The sequence below is a fragment of the Trichosurus vulpecula genome, chromosome 3, assembly GCF_011100635.1.
Source record: "Trichosurus vulpecula isolate mTriVul1 chromosome 3, mTriVul1.pri, whole genome shotgun sequence".
Taxonomy (NCBI): domain Eukaryota; kingdom Metazoa; phylum Chordata; class Mammalia; order Diprotodontia; family Phalangeridae; genus Trichosurus; species Trichosurus vulpecula.
In genome coordinates this window covers 95728390-95746942 of record NC_050575.1, presented here as the reverse complement: position 1 = coordinate 95746942, position 18553 = coordinate 95728390, and the positions used below count along the sequence as shown (strand labels likewise).

The 18553-nt window shown below is 36.8% G+C and overlaps 1 protein-coding gene across 1 annotated transcript in view; it reads left to right on the top strand.

Moving 5' to 3' along the window:
• UIMC1 (ubiquitin interaction motif containing 1) overlaps window positions 1-18553 on the top strand; it is a 115456-nt gene that overhangs the window by 44016 nt on the left and 52887 nt on the right. The window contains exons 5-7 of the mRNA XM_036751979.1: window positions 5787-5911; window positions 6844-7989; window positions 10943-11007. Coding sequence (XP_036607874.1) covers window positions 5787-5911; window positions 6844-7989; window positions 10943-11007 — 1336 coding nt within the window. The remainder of the gene's footprint in view (window positions 1-5786; window positions 5912-6843; window positions 7990-10942; window positions 11008-18553) is intronic.

Below are 18553 nucleotides of genomic sequence, written 5' to 3'. Positions count from 1 at the left end.
TTTTTTTGTGGTGGCTAAGAATTAAAATTAAGAGGATGCCCATCAGTTGGGGAATGGCCAAATGAGTTGTGGTATATGATTATAATGTAATATTACTGTCTATAAGAAATGACGAGTAGGATGTTTTCAGAAAAACCTGGAAAGACTTACATGAACTGATGGTGAGTGCAATGAACAGAACCAGGGGAAAATTGCACATAGTACCAGCAATATCGTATGATGAAGAACTGAGAGTAACTTAGATATTCTTAGCAATACAGTGATCCAAGACAATTCCAAAGGACTCATGATAAAAAATGCTGTCCACTTCCAGAGAAAGAACTGATATCTTCTGAATACAGATGGAGGCATACTGTTTTCCCCCTCCCTCCTTCCCTCCTTTCCCACCTTTCTCCTTTCCTTTCCCACCTTCTCTCCTTTTCTTTCCCACCTTTTCTACCTTTTCTACCTTTTCTCCTTTCCTTTCCCACCTTCTCTCCTTTCCTTTCCTACCTTCTCTCCTTTCCTTTCCTACCTTCTCTCCTTTCCTTTCCTACCTTCTCTCCTTTCCTTTCCTACCTTCTCTCCTTTCCTTTCCTACCTTCTCTCCTTTCCTTTCCTACCTTCTCTCCTTTCCTTTCCTACCTTCTCTCCTTTCCTTTCCCATCTTCTCTCCTTTCCCTTCCTTCTTTTCTTTCTTCCTTCCTTACTTCCTTCCCTCTCTCTCTCTCTTCCTTTTTCAAGTTTTCTTCCACAAAATGACTAATATGGAAATACTTTACATGGCTGCACACGTATAACCTATGTCAGAGTGTTTGTTGTCTCAACGAGGTGGGGGTGGAGGATAGATTTTGAAAACGTCCAACAATAAACCAACGTTAAAATGTCTAGTCTTGATCTTTGTTCCAACAAATGCACAAGTTTGGCCCCAGACCAGAGCTAGGAACATGCATTTCTATCCCTTCTTTAGAGAGGTAGAGAGCTATGGGTATAGAATATTCCACATAAACACAGCTCATCTGTTAGTGGTTTTGCAGAACTGTTCTTTTTCTTTCTTTTTTATTCTGTGTTACAAAGGATATTTTCCTGAATATAGGAGAGGGAGGGATATATTTGGAATTAAAGGTGATGGAAAAGTTAAAAGTTATCAATAAAAATAAAACAAAAGCAGAAAAACTTAAGAAAAAACACAAATCAAGGGTATGATGGTACACAGTCAGCTATTTCAGGAATGAATCCCATATCAGTAACAAGTTGCTAGACTAGACTAGAAATTCTGTTTTTACATGTAATTGGGGGAGAAAGTATCAAAAATGAAAAAAAGATAAGGTTTGCTATCAAAGCTTAGCATCCCAAGGGCAAAGTCCAAGGTTTTTGTGAGGAGGGAATTGAGCACGATGGCCAGAGTGCAGTAAACTTAGTTTAGAAATGGTGGCGATAAGAGCTGATCTTTGTTTTAGGAATTTCATTTTGGTAGTCCTATAGAGGATGGATTAGAGAGGGAAGAAATTGGAAACAGGAAGACCAGTTAGGACTCTATTAAAGTAATGCATATGAGAGCTGATGAGAGCTTGAATTAGACTATAGCCTGTGTGAATAGTGAAAAGGTGTTGTATATGAGAAAAATTGTGGAGGTAGAATTGACAAGGCTTAATATGGGGAGAGGGAGAGAGAGGGAAAAGTTGGTTGGGAACCTGGGTGATATGAAAGGATGATGGTAACCTCAACTGAATTAAGGAGGTTTGGAGGAAGGATGAGTTTTTGGGAAAATATAGTGAGTTGTGTTTTGGAAATATTGACTTTGAGATTCCTGTGGGACATCCAGAGGGGGTTTACCCATTAGGCTGCTGGCAATTTAGAAATGTAGTTCAGGAGAGAGATTAGGGTTGAATACACACACATATGTACATATTTACATGTGTATATTTTCACGTACATATATATGCTATGGTAATAGATAAATGATGTCTGTAAAAATGTCAACTCACTTTAATTATTTTCTTTCTTGTGTAAGTTTATTATCTTGGAATATCATTCTTTTTTCTTCCCAGATTGTCATCTCAGAATATCATTCTTTTTTCTTCCCAAGTTGCCTTTGCCAAACTTAAGTAGTTATCTAAATTCAGCATGTGATTTTATTTTTAAATTGCAACTTAGTGCTTGCTTGTTGTTGTCACCTGCAATTTAGTGTTTATGATAAAATTCTTAAAGGTCCATATCACAAGATAGATGTAGAAAGGGACAGAGTTGATTTTAGATAAATTACTTGAAGGGCCTATGATTTTTTAAGTGTGGGGTCCCCTTTCAATGATGGTGGTCAAAAATCTCTCTGTGCCTTAGTAGATGATTTGCTATGGTTAAAAACTCAACAAGTACATCATTATGGCAAAGAGGTAATCTTGGCTTTCCTTCAGCCATGCCAATGGTGTATAAGCTGGATAAATTCTCTGTGCTCACAAATTTTGACTACAATCCTGGCGAAAAATAGTCTATTTTCTGAGGGCTAGCCCTGTTGATTAATAGGGCTAATAGGTGGGTTACTTCAGAATGAAATCTTTGGCCGTAGTAGCCCATTAAACAAAGATAAATATAAAATAGACCTTAGTCTTATAAGACTTCTGTCTGCCTTTAACAATGTCAGAATATTGGAAGGCTAAGAATCACAATCTTTAAGACTATAAACTAATAACTATTGGAATGTGTGATATTTGTTTAGGTGTGAGAGTGGACTTACTAGAAGGATTGGAACATTCATATTAGTGAGATTATAAGACAAAAAGATGTTGAGTCTATGTGCAGTAATGGCTCCTAGGCTTATTGCTTGCAAAATAGAATAAGATAGAAAAATTCTATGGAGAACTCTCCAAATTAAATCACAGGCTTTTATATTTTGTGACTACAGTCAAAGATGGGTGTAGGTAAATATTGCAAAAAATGTGGTTTGGGGGAAGGAATAAGAGGCCAAAGACTTATAGACTACCCAGAAGTCTTATGACTATCATAAACACCTCTGAGAAAAGAATCATCAGACTCTGGATATGGAAAGAAATACATAAAATTTCCAAAAATGAAATTAATTCTATTTTAATACCTGGGAAGCAACTTGTTACTGATATGGGATTCATTCCTGAAATAGCTGACTGTGTACCATCATACCCTTGATTTGTGTTTTTTTCTTAAGTTTTTCTGCTTTTGTTTTATTTTTATTGATAACTTTTAACTTTTCCATCACCTTTAATTCCAAATATATCCCTCCCTCTCCTATATTCAGGAAAATATCCTTTGTAACACAGAATAAAAAAGAAAGAAAAAGAACAGTTCTGCAAAACCACGAACAGATGAGCTGTGTTTATGTGGAATATTCTATACCCATAGCTCTCTACCTCTCTAAAGAAGGGATAGAAATGCATGTTCCTAGCTCTTGTCTGGGGCCAAACTTGTGGATTTGTTGGAACAAAGATCAAAACTAGATGAAAAGATAAATTTTTGCATAACTTTACACACAAATTGATAGAGCATCTAGGTGGTGCAGTAGATAGAACACTGGGCTTAGAATCAGGAAGACTTATCTTCATGAGTTCAAATCCAGCCTCAGATACTTACTAGCTTGTGACCCTAGGCGAGTCATTTAACCCTGTTTGTCTCAGTTCCTTATCTGTGAAACGAACTGAAGAAGGAAATTGCAATCCATTTTAGTATCTTTGCCAGGAAAACACAAAATGGGATCAGAAGGAGTTGGACGTGACTGAAACGACTGAACAATAACAACATCCAAACTGAAGATGTTCTTGATGAGGGCCCTAGAAAGGAGAGGCGGAGAGTTCCCAAACTATACTCCAAAGTAGATCCCATCTTTACAACAACAAACACAAGATCCTACCCTGCTTTTTCTTCATCGGTTTGATTTGCTTGTTCATTAGTTGGTAGAGTTTAATGCTTCCTTGCTGACAAGATGTCTTCTCGTGCGTATGTCGGAATAATACAAGATACTTTGAAAGTTTAGAACAACAGAGAAAACTACATTCACCAGTGCTCTGAGACAAGGGATAAAAATAGATGTATGCTCACTGGAGGTATTCCTCAGTGTTGTGGTGGATGAGGTAGAATGCCAGTTCAATTCAAATAAAAGCTGTATTCTCTATGAATCATGAATTCTTCCAGGTGTTCCTGTTTGTAGATGACAGTGTGCTGATTTCATGAAGTCCTAGAACATTGCAGAACCTTCTAAATGAAATACATTCATTCAATGAGATAAATAATCATTCAAAAGAGTTTGTCCTAACTAGCCACACGAGAAAAAAAGTGGATGAAAAATAAGTATTTGTGATTATGCAGTTGGAAGATTATGCAACCTATAGAGCTTGTCCAGTACATTTATCTTGGACATTCATTGTAAAGGACAATGATTTGGCTCCAGAATTGAATAGGAGGAGGGTAATAGGTTGGATTGCCTTTAAGAAACTATATAGTTATTTTAATAACCCTAAGCTTTTTCCTAAACAAAATCTTTTTAAAACTGTTTTTCTGGTGATACTGTATGACTTCAAGTCATGAAATACTGTAGTCTGAATTATTAAAGTTGAATATCATTCAAAGGTCATTGTAGAGGGCATGGACAAGCTGCAGTACATTGTAAGTAAGTAATTTTGTAGGACAGGTGGCTGTATAAGATGTCATTAGAGTAGTGTATAACTGGAAAAAAAATGGGCTTATCACACACATAGTGAGAGCAAGAGATAGATAGCCTAAGTGCTTCATTGGTATTCATGAAATATCTAGAGATCTTGAGGAAAGCCTCTAGCACATTGTGCTATAGCAGAAATCCAACACAAAAATTTCCTTTGGCAGATTTTTTTTTAAATCATCAACACAGGATCAGACATTAGTTCACTGTGCACTAGGACCTCCACTAAAATCTTTCTCTGATGCTCCTCCTCCTCCTCATCATCATCATCATAGCTGGCGTATATATGCTGCTTTTAAGATTTTTAAAATGTTTTACTTATGTTGTCTCATTTGATTTTCACAACAACTGTGTGAGGGAGGTACTATTTTTATACGCATTTTGCAGATAAAGAAACTGAGGCTCAAAGGTTTTGTTATTTATACAAGGGTCACATAGCTAGTAATGTCTGAGGCAGGATTTGAACTCCTATCCACCTGTTTCAAGTCTGCAGTACCACCTAGCTATTCATCATCGAATGGAAGTAAGTCTAAGGAAAACCCCTAGGTTTAAAAAATTTTAGGATTATTTTTTTCCTCCACTGCGGTGAATATATAGGATGAATGAAATTCCAGAGTAGGAAAGTATGAATAGGTTGTACTTTACATCATTGGGGGGAAGGAATACACTCATCACTGATGTCTTCCTTTGAAGTATCGTAGTTGAAAAACCTGAAACCTAGTGGCTCAATCCTTTGGTGATGAACCTTTCCAAAATTAGCCAGGCTAGTCTTACAGTGACACACAGGCTCTATCTCCAGAATTTTACTTGAAATGTTTCTGGCTTTGCTTGTGCTTCATGGGCCTAGCTTTTGAGAGCTCAGGGTCAAGTCTGTGCTGTGGTAAGGTAATTATGGAGGACTTAAAAACTAAAGCTATGCAAATGTAGAACATGATGCAGTATAAAGAGCCCAGGCCCGGGAGGGAAGAGCCCAGAATAGAGTTCTAGACTGAGGGAAAATGGCAGTGTTTGCGCCTGGATAGATTAGATGTACCCTGAGGTCTCTTCCAGCTTCTAATAGTCTGTGATTCCATTCTTTGCATTCAAACAAATACATGATTTTTTTTTCCCTTTTAACTTTCAGAGATGACAGAAGATGAACAGTTTGCTTTGGCTCTGAAAATGAGTGAACAGGAAGCACAGCAAGTGAATGACCAGGTGGAAGAAGAAGAGGAGCTCTTAAGGAAGGCCATTGCTGAGAGCCTGAATGTAATTATACCTTTCCTTAAAAAGTTTTAGTGGGGTAGAACAGCTACATTCTTTTATTCCCTCAGTCGCAGACTCGTGACTGGAAAGAGTATAATCTCTACTATTTCCATAAATAACAAGGAGCAGTTTGTAAATCCACATGAGAAAGAACCCATGAGGTACTGGGGGTGAGCATCATTTGAATTGTTAATTTTTGTATGAAAGCATTTATTCTGTAGATTTTTTTAGGCTGTTGTAGAAGAAGAATAATGCTCAATAAAAAATACTTTTCTACTTTGTTATGGTATCATGGAAAAGAAAGATTGAGAAACTTGGAGCTAGACGATCTGGCTTCAAGTGTAAACTCTGGCGCTTATTAGTTGTGAGACTGTAGGCAGGTAATTTAATCTGTCTAAGCCTCATTTTCCTCATCTGTTAAATGGGATAGGAAGTCTGTACTTCAGGGTTGTTATGAGGAAAGTTCTTTGCCAACTATAAAGTTACCAACTCTCAGTACTCTCAGAATGAGGGTATTTGGTATAAAGGACTACAAAGAGCAGGATACAGGGTAGCATCCTTCTGTGGGGAAAGCAGAGAGTAAAAATTGGTTTGGGAGTTAGTGAAGACAGGGAGATGGGATGAAATGTAGAGATTAAAAAATATATTTGGTAGTTTTTCTGAAGATTCAAATTATGTTCATATAAATCTGTACCCACTCTTTAGTAGGTAAACACAAATTAAAAATGAAAAGAGATGGAATGTAGTTGGGGAGATAATAGCATTCCTAAGCTGTCATTTATTGTCTGTCAACGCTGGTTATTGAAAAAAGATTGAGCCTGCAGATGTTGGAGAGGAAGAACTTATTATAGGAGTAGTATTCTCTGCTTTTTTTTATTGCTCCTCATGTGCATCTGGATTAATAATTTTATGGTGGATGGGGTAACTTATTTCAGAGTTGCCAGCCTTTGGATTCTTCTGCCACAAGCTCTGCACCTTTGTCCACTGAAATACCTGCGCAGTACCACCAAGAGAAACCAGTGGTTTCTGAGACTACTGAAAGCTTGTTTCCTTGTCCTGAATCTCCACACTCATCTGTCACATCCCTGTCACAGGGACCTCATTTTGAACTGACAGAAATGCCCAAAAGCCCTCTGGTGATGCTGAAGAGGTTAAGTCAAGAAATTGTTGAAAGCTCATTATTATCAAGCATAATTTTATCTCAAGAAAAGAGCCAGCCTTCGCTTAAATCCAGTGAGGTACCTTCCTCACCCGTGTTAAGTGACTCTAGTGATAATTCATCAAGCCCTCCTGGTAAAAAACAGTTTGTCCTGAGTCCCACCTTTTCTCGAGTACCTGTAGGCACATGGCAACTGGTACCTCGGAAATTGTTTGCAAACTCATGTGTTAGCCAAGAAGAGGAGGTCGAGGGAAGAGAGAAGTGTTTGGATCACAGTGGCAACTTGGAAATGAAGCCAATCACTGGCAGTTCGGGAACTGGGGATAAATCCAGCCAGCCAATGCTTGAAAGTAAGAACTCTAACTTTTTTGACAGTGGAACTAGCCAGTGGGCTGAGGATACAAAGTATAAACAGCCTGAAAAAAAGAGTAGATTGGGGTGTGGTTCCCTTGTGGCTACACAAGGGAAAGAAAAGGCAGCTCAACTCTGCCTCCCTAGCACAATCGATGTCAAGAGCCTGCAGGAGGAAATTGGAGGCACTGTGCACTATTACTGGGGCATCCCATTCTGTCCTGTTGGAGTAGACCCTAACCAGTATACTAAGGTTATTCTGTGTCAGCTTGAGGTTTATCAGAAAAGTCTGAAATTGGCTCAGAGGCAACTTTTTCAGAAAAAAGACTTTGGAGAGCCAATATTACCCAGCTCTTATTCCCTGCTACAAAAGGAGGATCATGATGAAAGAGAGGAACCCCAAGGAGTAAATGAAGCTATCACAAAAGAGATGGGAAATAACACAGAAACAAGGAGAGAATCAAAGTCCTCCACCTTGCGGCAAAAAAGTAAGAATCTCCACAGGAACCCATTGCAGAGTTTGAAAGAAAAGCCTTTGTTGGAGGACGAACCAACAACCAGTCACCATCAGGTAAGGATCAGGAATGTCAGGGACAGGGGTGGTTTACCTGCAGAACGAGCAGGAATATGGGTTAACCATAACCTGTTACTTTGTCCCTTACAAGGAACTAAAAACCTAGCATTGTTAAATTCGCTGGGACTTATCACTGTCTTTACCAGCCTGCTTTATAGAACTCTGAAAAAAGATTCCTGGAAAGGAAGGAAATCTTGTTCTTTCATATCTTGTTCCCAAAGTTCTTTCGATACCATAGAATCAAAGAACTTGAGAGTTGGAAGGGACCTCAGAGGTTGTCTGGTCCAACCTGTACATGAACAAGACTCCCTTTGCATTATGCTCAATAAGTGATCATCCAGCCACTACTAGAAGGTACTTTTTTTTTTTTCCAGAAGGGAAGTTTAGATACAATAAGATGTGTTAGTTGATAGTACTCTGCAACCCAGAGATATCCTTTTAAAGGAATAAATTAACTCCAGAATAGTTAACACTTAATATTTTATTGTCATTCACATCGCTGGCACAAATGCTAGGGGCTTGAGTGCTGAGGAGAGCAGATTAGTTGTAAGTTTTTTAGTCTGAAGGCAAAAATTGGGCAGTAATCTTTGAACAGCTACAAAAGTGTTTGAGGGCCAGTGACTCCTTAGACATCCTCTAGCTGTAAGAGCAGAAAAGTTTCATGGGCTATAGTGTAGTGAAACAGTGTAGAACTTGGAATTGGAAGATCTAGGGTGAAGTCCATTTCCTTCTCTTTGATGAATGACCTTAGTCAAGTCATTTCCCTTTTTGTACTTCAGTTTTCTTATCTTCATAATGTTGGAGTTTGGATTAGATTGATTTCTGAAGCGCCTTCCAGTTTTAACATTCTGTAAAAAGCAGAATTCCATTTTCTCCATTTGTCTTAATTTTTTTTTAACTTGGGGATTGGGATAGAATATTAGAGAAATAGGTAAAATGCATATAACTTTCTATACTTTCTTTGGATCTTTCATTTTTGGACCTGAATGTTCCACAGGGGGAGGAAGGGATTTATGGTGGGCAGCATTGTCAAACACTTAGCATTGAACATGTGGCTTTGATGGGGAGAGGCCACATTTGGTCCTCTTATTGGAAAATTGGTAGAAGAACAAAGCTGTGAAAAGTAAGAAGAGAGTTCTTAGAAAACAAGTGATCTCCAGGTAAATCTGATCTATGCAAATTTTGCAAAGTTTTGGGATGAGAGAAAAATTGGCTGTAAGTGAACATTTTAAGATTTGTTCAGAAATTTAAAAAAATAAGACTTCGAAGTCATGTTTAGCTATTGATTGACATAGACTTTCTGGGAAAGGGCTGGTTGAAATTGAGGGGCAGAATCTGACTTTGGAAAGAAAAAAGTTAATGATGTTGTGGCTCCTGCAGAAGAGTAGCCAGGCTGTTTTACCAGGGTCATCCAGAACTATATTCTTATGGGGGACAGTTGAGTATCCTGACAAACTTCTATGTCATTAGGTTTTTGTATTCTTTCTGCCATAATGCAATGTTAAATAGACACTAGGTGTCAGTGTTGTTTCTCTTTTTCTTTTCCTTTTTGAAGATCTCTGGAGTAGAACATCATTTTGTTATTCCTGAGTTTAAACAAATAGATAGTCGAGTACAGTATTTATTGCTTTCGTATTTTCATCTTTTTCTGTTCTTTTTCAATTCTTACTTTTCCTGATGACTTCATTCCTGGGTCACTGTATAGCTATCTTTCTCAGCGACTGAAGGTTCAACTTTTATTCCTGTTTTTGAGTATATTTAATCATTTACCTGAAGGGTAAAAGGATAAGCTTGTTTGTGTTACTTGTGTTCCTGGTAGGTGATATGGAAAAACCCTAAACTTTCTCTAAACAGCAGAGTTGGAGCAGAGCCCATTGTCAGTAGTGTTCTCTAGTCTTGTTCTTGTGCCTTCTTCCTATCTCCTTGAATTTGCATTCAGTGAATTGATATTAATCCAGTTTTACTTTGATCAAATAAAATGCCATTTTTGCCTTTCTTCTCCTCCATCTTTACTATGTGTCTTAAAAAGTCATGGGAACCCACAGGGTCATCTACTAAAAAGATGAGTTATTTCTATTAATAGTCTAGACAAGTAATCATCTACCTTCTGGTCAAACACTTCAAGTGATGGGGAGCCCGTTAACTCACAATGAGGAAGCTTATTTCATTTTCAGACAGTTAAGAGTTTTAGAAAATTCTTTATTTCGAGAATAAATCTGCCTTTCTCCCCATAACTTCAACCCATTGTTCCTAGTTTTGTCTTCTGGAGCCAACGTCTTCTCATATGATAACCTTTCAGATATTTGAAGGTAGCCGTCATGTTTCATTATTATTTCTCCTTCCCCCAAAATCAAAATCTTTCTCTAGACCAAACATCTCTAGTTCCTTCACCTTTTCATGATGGGCTGGAAACATAGTGGGGAGTGAGAATGCTCAGTTACTGTAGTAAATGGTTATTGTACACATGAATGACCCTCAGACCCTTCACCATCCTGGCAGCTTTCCTTTGGTCAAGCTTTGGTTTTTGTCTCTTTCCCTCTTAAATTGAAGTGCTCAGGACTGAATACAATATTCCAGATGTCTGATTGCATACGCAATCAGACTTCAAAACCATAGTGATAGATTGTGTACTAACTTGCTATATTTTTAGACTCTTATGGATGTTCTTGTGTACAGAATGCTTTAAAAAAATCTAATTTATGAGCAAAATTGTAAGTTAGCTTCTAATTCACTGTTAACTTTGAGTTATACTTTTTTTCCATCTTTGACCACCACATATGGAGAGACAATTGTTTTTCTGGTCATGTATTCGTTTCTGACTTATACAGTAAATATAACTTTCATTTCCTGTTTCCTGGGTGGTAGGGCCAAAAAAATGAAATGAAGGAAAGGAGAAAATCCAGTTTGACTATATATACATATATTTAAGATATTGTCCATTTCATTGCAGAATTCCCAAGTCCTATTTGCTGAGGATACACCTGAAGAGGATGAAGTTATGGGGATTACATCAAGGTGAGATTATTTTCTGACTTGTGTTGTTTTGGGATTGAGTTCTCTACGCTTAGCAGTAGTAGAAAGATATATTGCACAAGTAGGGTAAGGCAAAGAAAATTGCTTTGATGCTTCTGGTATTTTCATTGCAAACTTTATAAGAAATTTAAGTCAGTTCAATGAAACTGACTCAATTGCGTACCATCCACATTTAAGATATTCTACTGGGTTCTTTGGGGCTCGTAAAAATGGGGTTACACACAGTCCCTACCCTCAAGGAATTTATGGTTTAAATGTATGTGTAGGAGTCTGTTTTGAGGAGAGACAGGATCAGTCTAAGACAAATACACAAGTTATAATCAACATACTGACTTTATCAAGCACTTATTATGCACTGGACACTGTGCTAAAGTCCTGGGGATACAAAGAAAAGCAAAAATAGTGCCTACCCTCAAGGTGCTTACATTATAATAGGGGAGCCAGGATGTGAACAACTATATGGAAATAGCCCAGGAATGATTTTTTTGTAGAAGGTAGAATTTTAGCTGAGACTTGAAGAAAGTCACCAGGACACAGAGATGAGGAGAGAGAGAATTTCCTCTGTGAGAAAAAACCAGAGGAAATACATGGAGAGATGGAGGGTCTTGTGACAGGAACAGCAAGAAGGCCAGTGTGATTGGATTATAGATTCTGTGAAGGGGGAATCAAGTGTAAGAAGATGAGACAGGTAGGAAGGACTCAGGTTTTGAAGGATTTTGTAAAACAACTGGGTGGTGCTAATAACTAAACCAGGAAGGGTTAAAACAGAGAAAATTGTAGACTAGTTTCACTAATGAATATTGATGCAAAAATCCTAAATAAATATTACCTAGGAGACTACTGCAATATATCATAAAGATTACATGTTGTGATCAAATGAGATTTAGACCAGTAATTCAGGGTTGGTTCAACATAACAAAAACTACTGACTTAATTGATTACATTAAAATTATATTGATTATAACAAAATCAACAAAAATCATATGATCATTTCAATAGATGCAGAAAAGGCTTTTGACAAAATATGACATTCATTCTAGTTAAAAACACTCGAAAGCATAGCTATAAATTGATTTTTCCTTAAAAATGCATATACCTAAAAGGGGTGGGTGGTTCATTGGGTAGAGCATTGGGCCTGGAGTTAGGAAGACCTGAATTCAAATCCAAACTGTAGACACTTACTAGCTGTGTGACCCTGGCAAATCACTTAACCCTGTTTGTCTCAGTTTCCTCATCTGTAAAAATAAGCTGGAAAAGGAAACAGCAAACCTTTCCGTTATCTTTTCCAAGAAAACCCAAAATGAGGCTATGAAGAGTTGGACACTGAAATGGCTGAACAGCAACAATAACCTATGTAAAATCATCAGCAAGCATCATCTGTAACAGAGATAAGCTAGAAGACTTCCTAATAAGATTAGGAATGAAACAAAAGATACCTATTATCACCAGCAATATTCAGTATTGTACTACAAATGCTAGCAACAGCAGTAAGAGAAGAAAAAGAAATTGAAGGAATCAACATGGGCAATGAGGAAATAAAACTATCTCTTTTTGCAGATGATATGATGCTATACTTGGAAAATCCTAGAGATTCAACTAAAAAATTAGTTGAAACAATAATTTTATCCAAGTAGCAGAATACAAAATAAACCCACATAAGTCATCAGAATCTCTGTATATCTCCAACAAAGCTCTGCAAGAAGAGCTAGAAAGAGATATTTCATTTAAATAACCATAGACAAAATAAAATACCTGGGAGTATGCGTGCCAAGACAAACTCAGGAACTATATGAACGTAATTATAAAACACTTTTTATACAAATCAAGTCAGATTTAAATAATTAGAGAAATATTAATTGTTCATGGGTGGGCGCAGTCAATAATAAATAAAAATGATAGTTCTGCCTAAACTGATCTACTTATTCTGTGCCAATCCCAATCAAACTACCAGAAATTATTTTGAGCTGGAAAAAAAAGTAAAATTCATTTGGAAAAACAAAAAGGTCAAGAATATCAAGGGAATTAGTGAAAAAAAAATGTAAAGAAAGGAGGTCTGGCACTAGAGCTTAAACTGTATTATAAGACATTTTTCAAAACTATCTAGTATTGGCTAAGAAATAGAATGGTGGATCAATGAAATAGAATAGATATACAATATTCAGAAGTAAATGATTATTGTAACGTTGTGTTTGATAAATGTAAAGATCTAAGTTTTTGGGATAAGAACTCACTATTTGGTAAAAATTGCTGGGAAAACTGAAAAGCAGTCTGGCAGAAACTAGGTATAGAATATAGGTTTCCAAAGTAGGTAACACTGCCCCCTGGAGGCACTGAAATGATCCAGAGGAGTGATAGTAGCCTTAAGTGCAATCGAAGGGTTGAATAAAAATAAGGGGGTGGTGGCAGCATACAGAAAGAAGAATAGGTAAGCAAATTTTGAAAAACCATTTGTTAATGTTTCATCTATTGTGTAACAGAGTTAAAGTCGTAGTGATTACATTATTTTCCAAATAAACACAAAAAATGAAAGGTATAACTGATCAGTGCTCAAATCCACTGACAGGTCTTAACAGACAAGTGTTGGCAGGCGAGCATGTGGAGCATTTTTGGGAAATCCAGCATGCATAGGCAGGAATATGTACATGTAATGACTTGTTTACAATAGATACTATACATGACACAATATGGTATTATCAAAATTTCAATGGAGGAAAAACCCCACAAATTTACAATAAATTATTAAGTTTAAGGTTCATAATTTAAAAAAATTTTATATTCTTTTGAAGTGACACAAATTCAAAAAAAAAACCTGCAGGAGTTAAAGTAGATTTCCAGGGAGATGCCGAGTAATTTTTTAAAATTTTTTTTATTAAGATTTTTTAGTTTACAATACTCAGTTCTGCATGATCCTGAATTCCAGATTTTCTTCCCCCCCCACCCCTTCTCCCTCCCCAAGATGGCATGGAATCCATTATATCTTCTACATATAGCTTCACATTGAACTTAGTTACACAATAGTCAAGTTGTAAAGAAGAATTATTACCAATGAAATGAATCATGAGAAAGAAGAAACAAAACCAAATAAAACCAAAAACAAAAGAGAGAAAAAAAAACAAAAGAAAAAAAAAGGAGAGCAAACAGTGCCTCAATCTGTATTCAGTCTCCATAGTTCTTTCTCTGGATGTAGATATCTCTCTCCTTCATGAGTCCTTTGGAGTTGTCTTTGAACCTTGTATTGCTGAGAAGAGCTAGGTCTATCAAGGTTAGTCATCACAGAATCCATATATCTGTGGTTGTGTATAATGTTCTCCTAGTTCTGTTACGCTCACTCAGCATTATGTCATGTAGGGTTTTTCCAGGTTGTTATGAAGTACGTATCTTCCCCATTTCTTATAGCACAATAGTATTCCATTACATTCATATACCACAACTTGTTCAGCCATTCCCCAATTGATGGGCATCCCTTTGATTTCCAGTTCTTTGCTACTGCAAAAAGAGCCGCTATAAATATTTTTGTACATACGGGTCCTTTTCCCACTTGTGATTTTTTTTTTTTTTTTGAAAAGGGGGCAGTAGGCCAAATAACTTTGGGAACCTCTGCTATAGACCAGTATCTTACACCATTTACCAAGTTAAGATCAAAATGGATACGTGACCTAGATATAAAGGGAGCTATTATAAGTAAATTAGAAGAGCACAGAACTTATTACCGTAATATCAGATTTATTGGATAGGAAAAGAATTTGTGAATAAACAAGAGATGGAGAGCATTGGAGGATGTAAAATAAGTAATTTTGATTATATTAAGGTTAAAAAGATTTTGTATAAATAAAACCAATGTAGCCAAGATTAGAAGGAAAGCATAAGATTGAGAAAAAAATTTTATAGACAGTTCCTTGGATAAAGGCTTCCTATCTCAAATATATAGCAAACTGAGTCAAATTTATAATGAGTCATTCCCCAATTGATAGTCAAATAATGTGAACAGGCATTTTTTTTTTGGTAGAAGAAATCAAAGCTGTGTATAGTCATGAAAAAATGCTCTAAATTACCATTGATTGTTATTGTTGAGTCTTTCAATAGTGTCTGACCCTTCTTGACCCATTTAGGGTTTTCTTGGAAAAGATGTTGGAATTGGTTTGCTATTTCTTTCTCCAGCTCATTTTACAAGTGAGGAACTGAGGTAAACAGGATTAAGTGACTTGCCTAGGGTCACACAGCTAGTAAGTGACTGAGGCCGGACTTGAACTCAGGTCTTTCTGACTATTCCAGGCCTGGTACTCTATCCACTATGCCACCTACCTGCCCCCATTGATTAGAGAAATGCAAATTAAAACAACTCTGAGGTATCATCTCACATCTATCAGATTGATTAAAAAGATAGAAGGGGGAAAATGACAAATATTGGAGGGAATGTGGAAAAATTGGGATACTAATGCACTGTTGGTTGAATTGTGAACTGTTAACCATTTTGTAAACAAATTTTGAATTATGCCCAAAGAATTATAAAACTGTGTATATACTCTTGACCTAGCAATTCCACTATTGACGAATGTTTCCCAAGGTGATCAAGGAAAAAGTAAAAGAACTTCTATGTTCTAAAATGTATATATAGCAAATCTCTTTGGTGGAAAGAACTGGAAATTGCCTGTCGATTGGGGAATGGCTGAGTAAGATGTGGTAACATGTAATATGTGATGTAAGAAAGGATGAGCAGGTTGATTTTAGAAGAACATGGGAAGACTTACATGAAATAATGCAGAGTGAAATGAGAACTAAGAGGATGTTGTGTAACAGCAATATTGTTTAAAAAGTAGCTGAATGACTAAGCTATTCTGAGTAATGTGAACATTCAAATCAACTGCAAAGGACTTAGAAAGGAAAATGCTATCTACCTCCAGAGAAAGAATTTTTGTATATATATATATATATATATATATATATATGGAAGTATATATTGTGTAGTTCCACATATATATATATATCTGTATCAAATGTTGGTCTTTTCTAATGTGGGGTTGAGAGGGAGAGACAACTTGGAACTTGATATGCTAACAAATTAAATAAAATTTAAAAAGAAAAACAGGATTTTATATTTGATCTTTGAGGTAATCAAGTACACTGCAGTTGGTTTATGGAATAGGTGAGTAACTCATTGAGACCTATGCTGTAGGAATATGGCTTTGGTAGTAGAGTGGAGAGTGGATTAGGATGGGGTGAAACTTTAGGCAGAGAAACCAACTAGGATATTGGAAGAATGTAGGCAGAAGGTTGTAAGGGCCTTCATATCTAAGAATTTTGATCTGGAAGGAATCTTAGATATCATCTAGCCTAAACTCTTCATTTTACAGATGAAGAAACTGGCTTGGGCAGGGTTGAGGTCACCCTGGTAGTAAGTAGTAGAGTGGGGCTTCTGACCCAGGAATTCCAGTGCCAAATTTTTCTGCTGTTTAAGAATCTTTACTGATTTCTTGCTTACTATGTTATCTAATTTCCTCTGCCAGTTTTCAGCACCCTTCATACTTTGTTCCATCATAACTAGCCAACCTTATTTTCATCTGCTTCTTTATATGTGTCCTTCTACAGTCTGGAATTTTTCTTTTTTTTTTTCCCGCTTCCTCCTGATTTTTATGTTTTCATTTTAAAATCCATTTATTTATTTTACTGCAGTTATATGTAAAAACAGTATTTAACATTTTTTTATAAAACTTTGAGTTCCAAATTTTCTCCCTTTCTCCTTCCCCTGCTTGGAATTTTTCTTCCTGGCCACCGCCCCCCTCCCTGCCCCCCCAATGCATTTCCATAGACAGCAGAGCAAAGAAAAAGGATGCTGTATGAAACTGTGAATGTCATATTTCATGTGACTTGCTTTGAAAAGTATATAATAAATCCTACATGATACTTTCAAAGTTGTCCTGCTTGTCTGGGCTTCTTTCTTAACTTCTGCTGTCTTTTGTGCATAATTAACAATGTTTTATTGGCCTCTCTTTTTTTTCATGACTATATTATTGACCCTGGACCCCTGATATTCTCCCCTAATTAAAAACCTGAAGAAAGAGCAAAAAAACCCCACCCTTTGTATACAAATAAATACAACAAGGAAAATTAATCCACATAGTATCCGAGTCCAGAAATTTATGTCTCTGTACTTGAGTCCTATGCCTTTCTGTCAGGAGGTGGGTAACTTAATCATGTGTTCTCTGGAGAAATGGGAGGTCATTGCATTGATCAGAATTCTTGAATCTTTCAAAATTATTTTTCTTTACGGTGTCATTGTCCTTATATAAATTGGTCCCTGTTGCTGCTCACTTCACTCTGTGTCAGTTGATATTACCCAGGATTCTCTGAGATAATTTCTTTCATCATTTCTTATGATGCAATAATATTAGATCCAGAATACCATGATTTGCTTGGCTATTCCCTAGTTGTCTGAGGATCCCTTTTTGTGGTTGTTTTTTGGCTGTTTCAGACTCTTTGTGACCCCATTTTGGATTTTCTTGGCAAAGATACTGGAGTGGTTTGTTATTTCCTTCTTTAGCTCATTTTACAAATGAGGAGCTGAGGTAAACAGGGTTAAGTTAAGTGACTTACCCAGGGTTACATAGCTAGTAAGTATCCAAGCTCAGATTTGAACTTGGGAAGATAAGTCTTCCTGACTTCAGGCCTGGCACCCTATCCACTGTGCCATTTCTTTACATTTCCTTTTAATTCCATTTTTAGCCCTTTCCTTCCTGGGAAGTTTATTTTGCTTGTAGCTATTCCTTGCCTTCTAATGGCAGAAAGTAAAGAGGAATTGAGAAGCCTCTTGATGACAGTGAAAGAGGAGAGTGTAAAATCTGGCTTGAAGCTTAACATCAAAAAAGCTAAGATCTTGGCAACTGATCCCATCACTTCTTAGAAAATAGGGGGAGAAGAAATGGAAGCTGTGTCAGATTTTATATTCTTGGGCTCAAAGATCACTGCAGATAGTGACTGCAGCTATGAAATTAAAAGATGCTTGTTCTTTGGAAGGAAAACTATGGCAAATCTGGACAGCATACCAAAAAGCAGAGATATCACCTTGCTGATAAAGATCCATAGAGTCAAAGCTATGGTTTTTCCAGTAGCTGTGAGAATTGGACTTTGCAGCTGAGTGCTGCATAATTATGCTTTCAAATTATGGTTCTGGACTTTTGAGAGTCTCTTGAACAGCAAGAAAAACAGATCAGTCAACACTTAAAGGAATTAATTCGGACTATTCACTGGAAGGTTAAATACTGAAGCTGAAGCTTAAATACTTTGGCTACATAATGAGAAGATGCAACTTACTGGAAAAGACCCTGATGTTGGGAAAGATTGAAGGCAAAAAGGAAAGAGGACAGCAGAAGATGAGATGGATAAAAGGTGTTATGGAGAGAATGAACATCAACTTGGACAGACTTTGAGGTGGTTAAGGATCAAAGGATCTGGTGTGCTGTGGTCCATGGGGTAGTGAACAGTTGGACATGAATCTTAGTATTATTAAGGAATTCTTTAAGCTTTTCCCAAA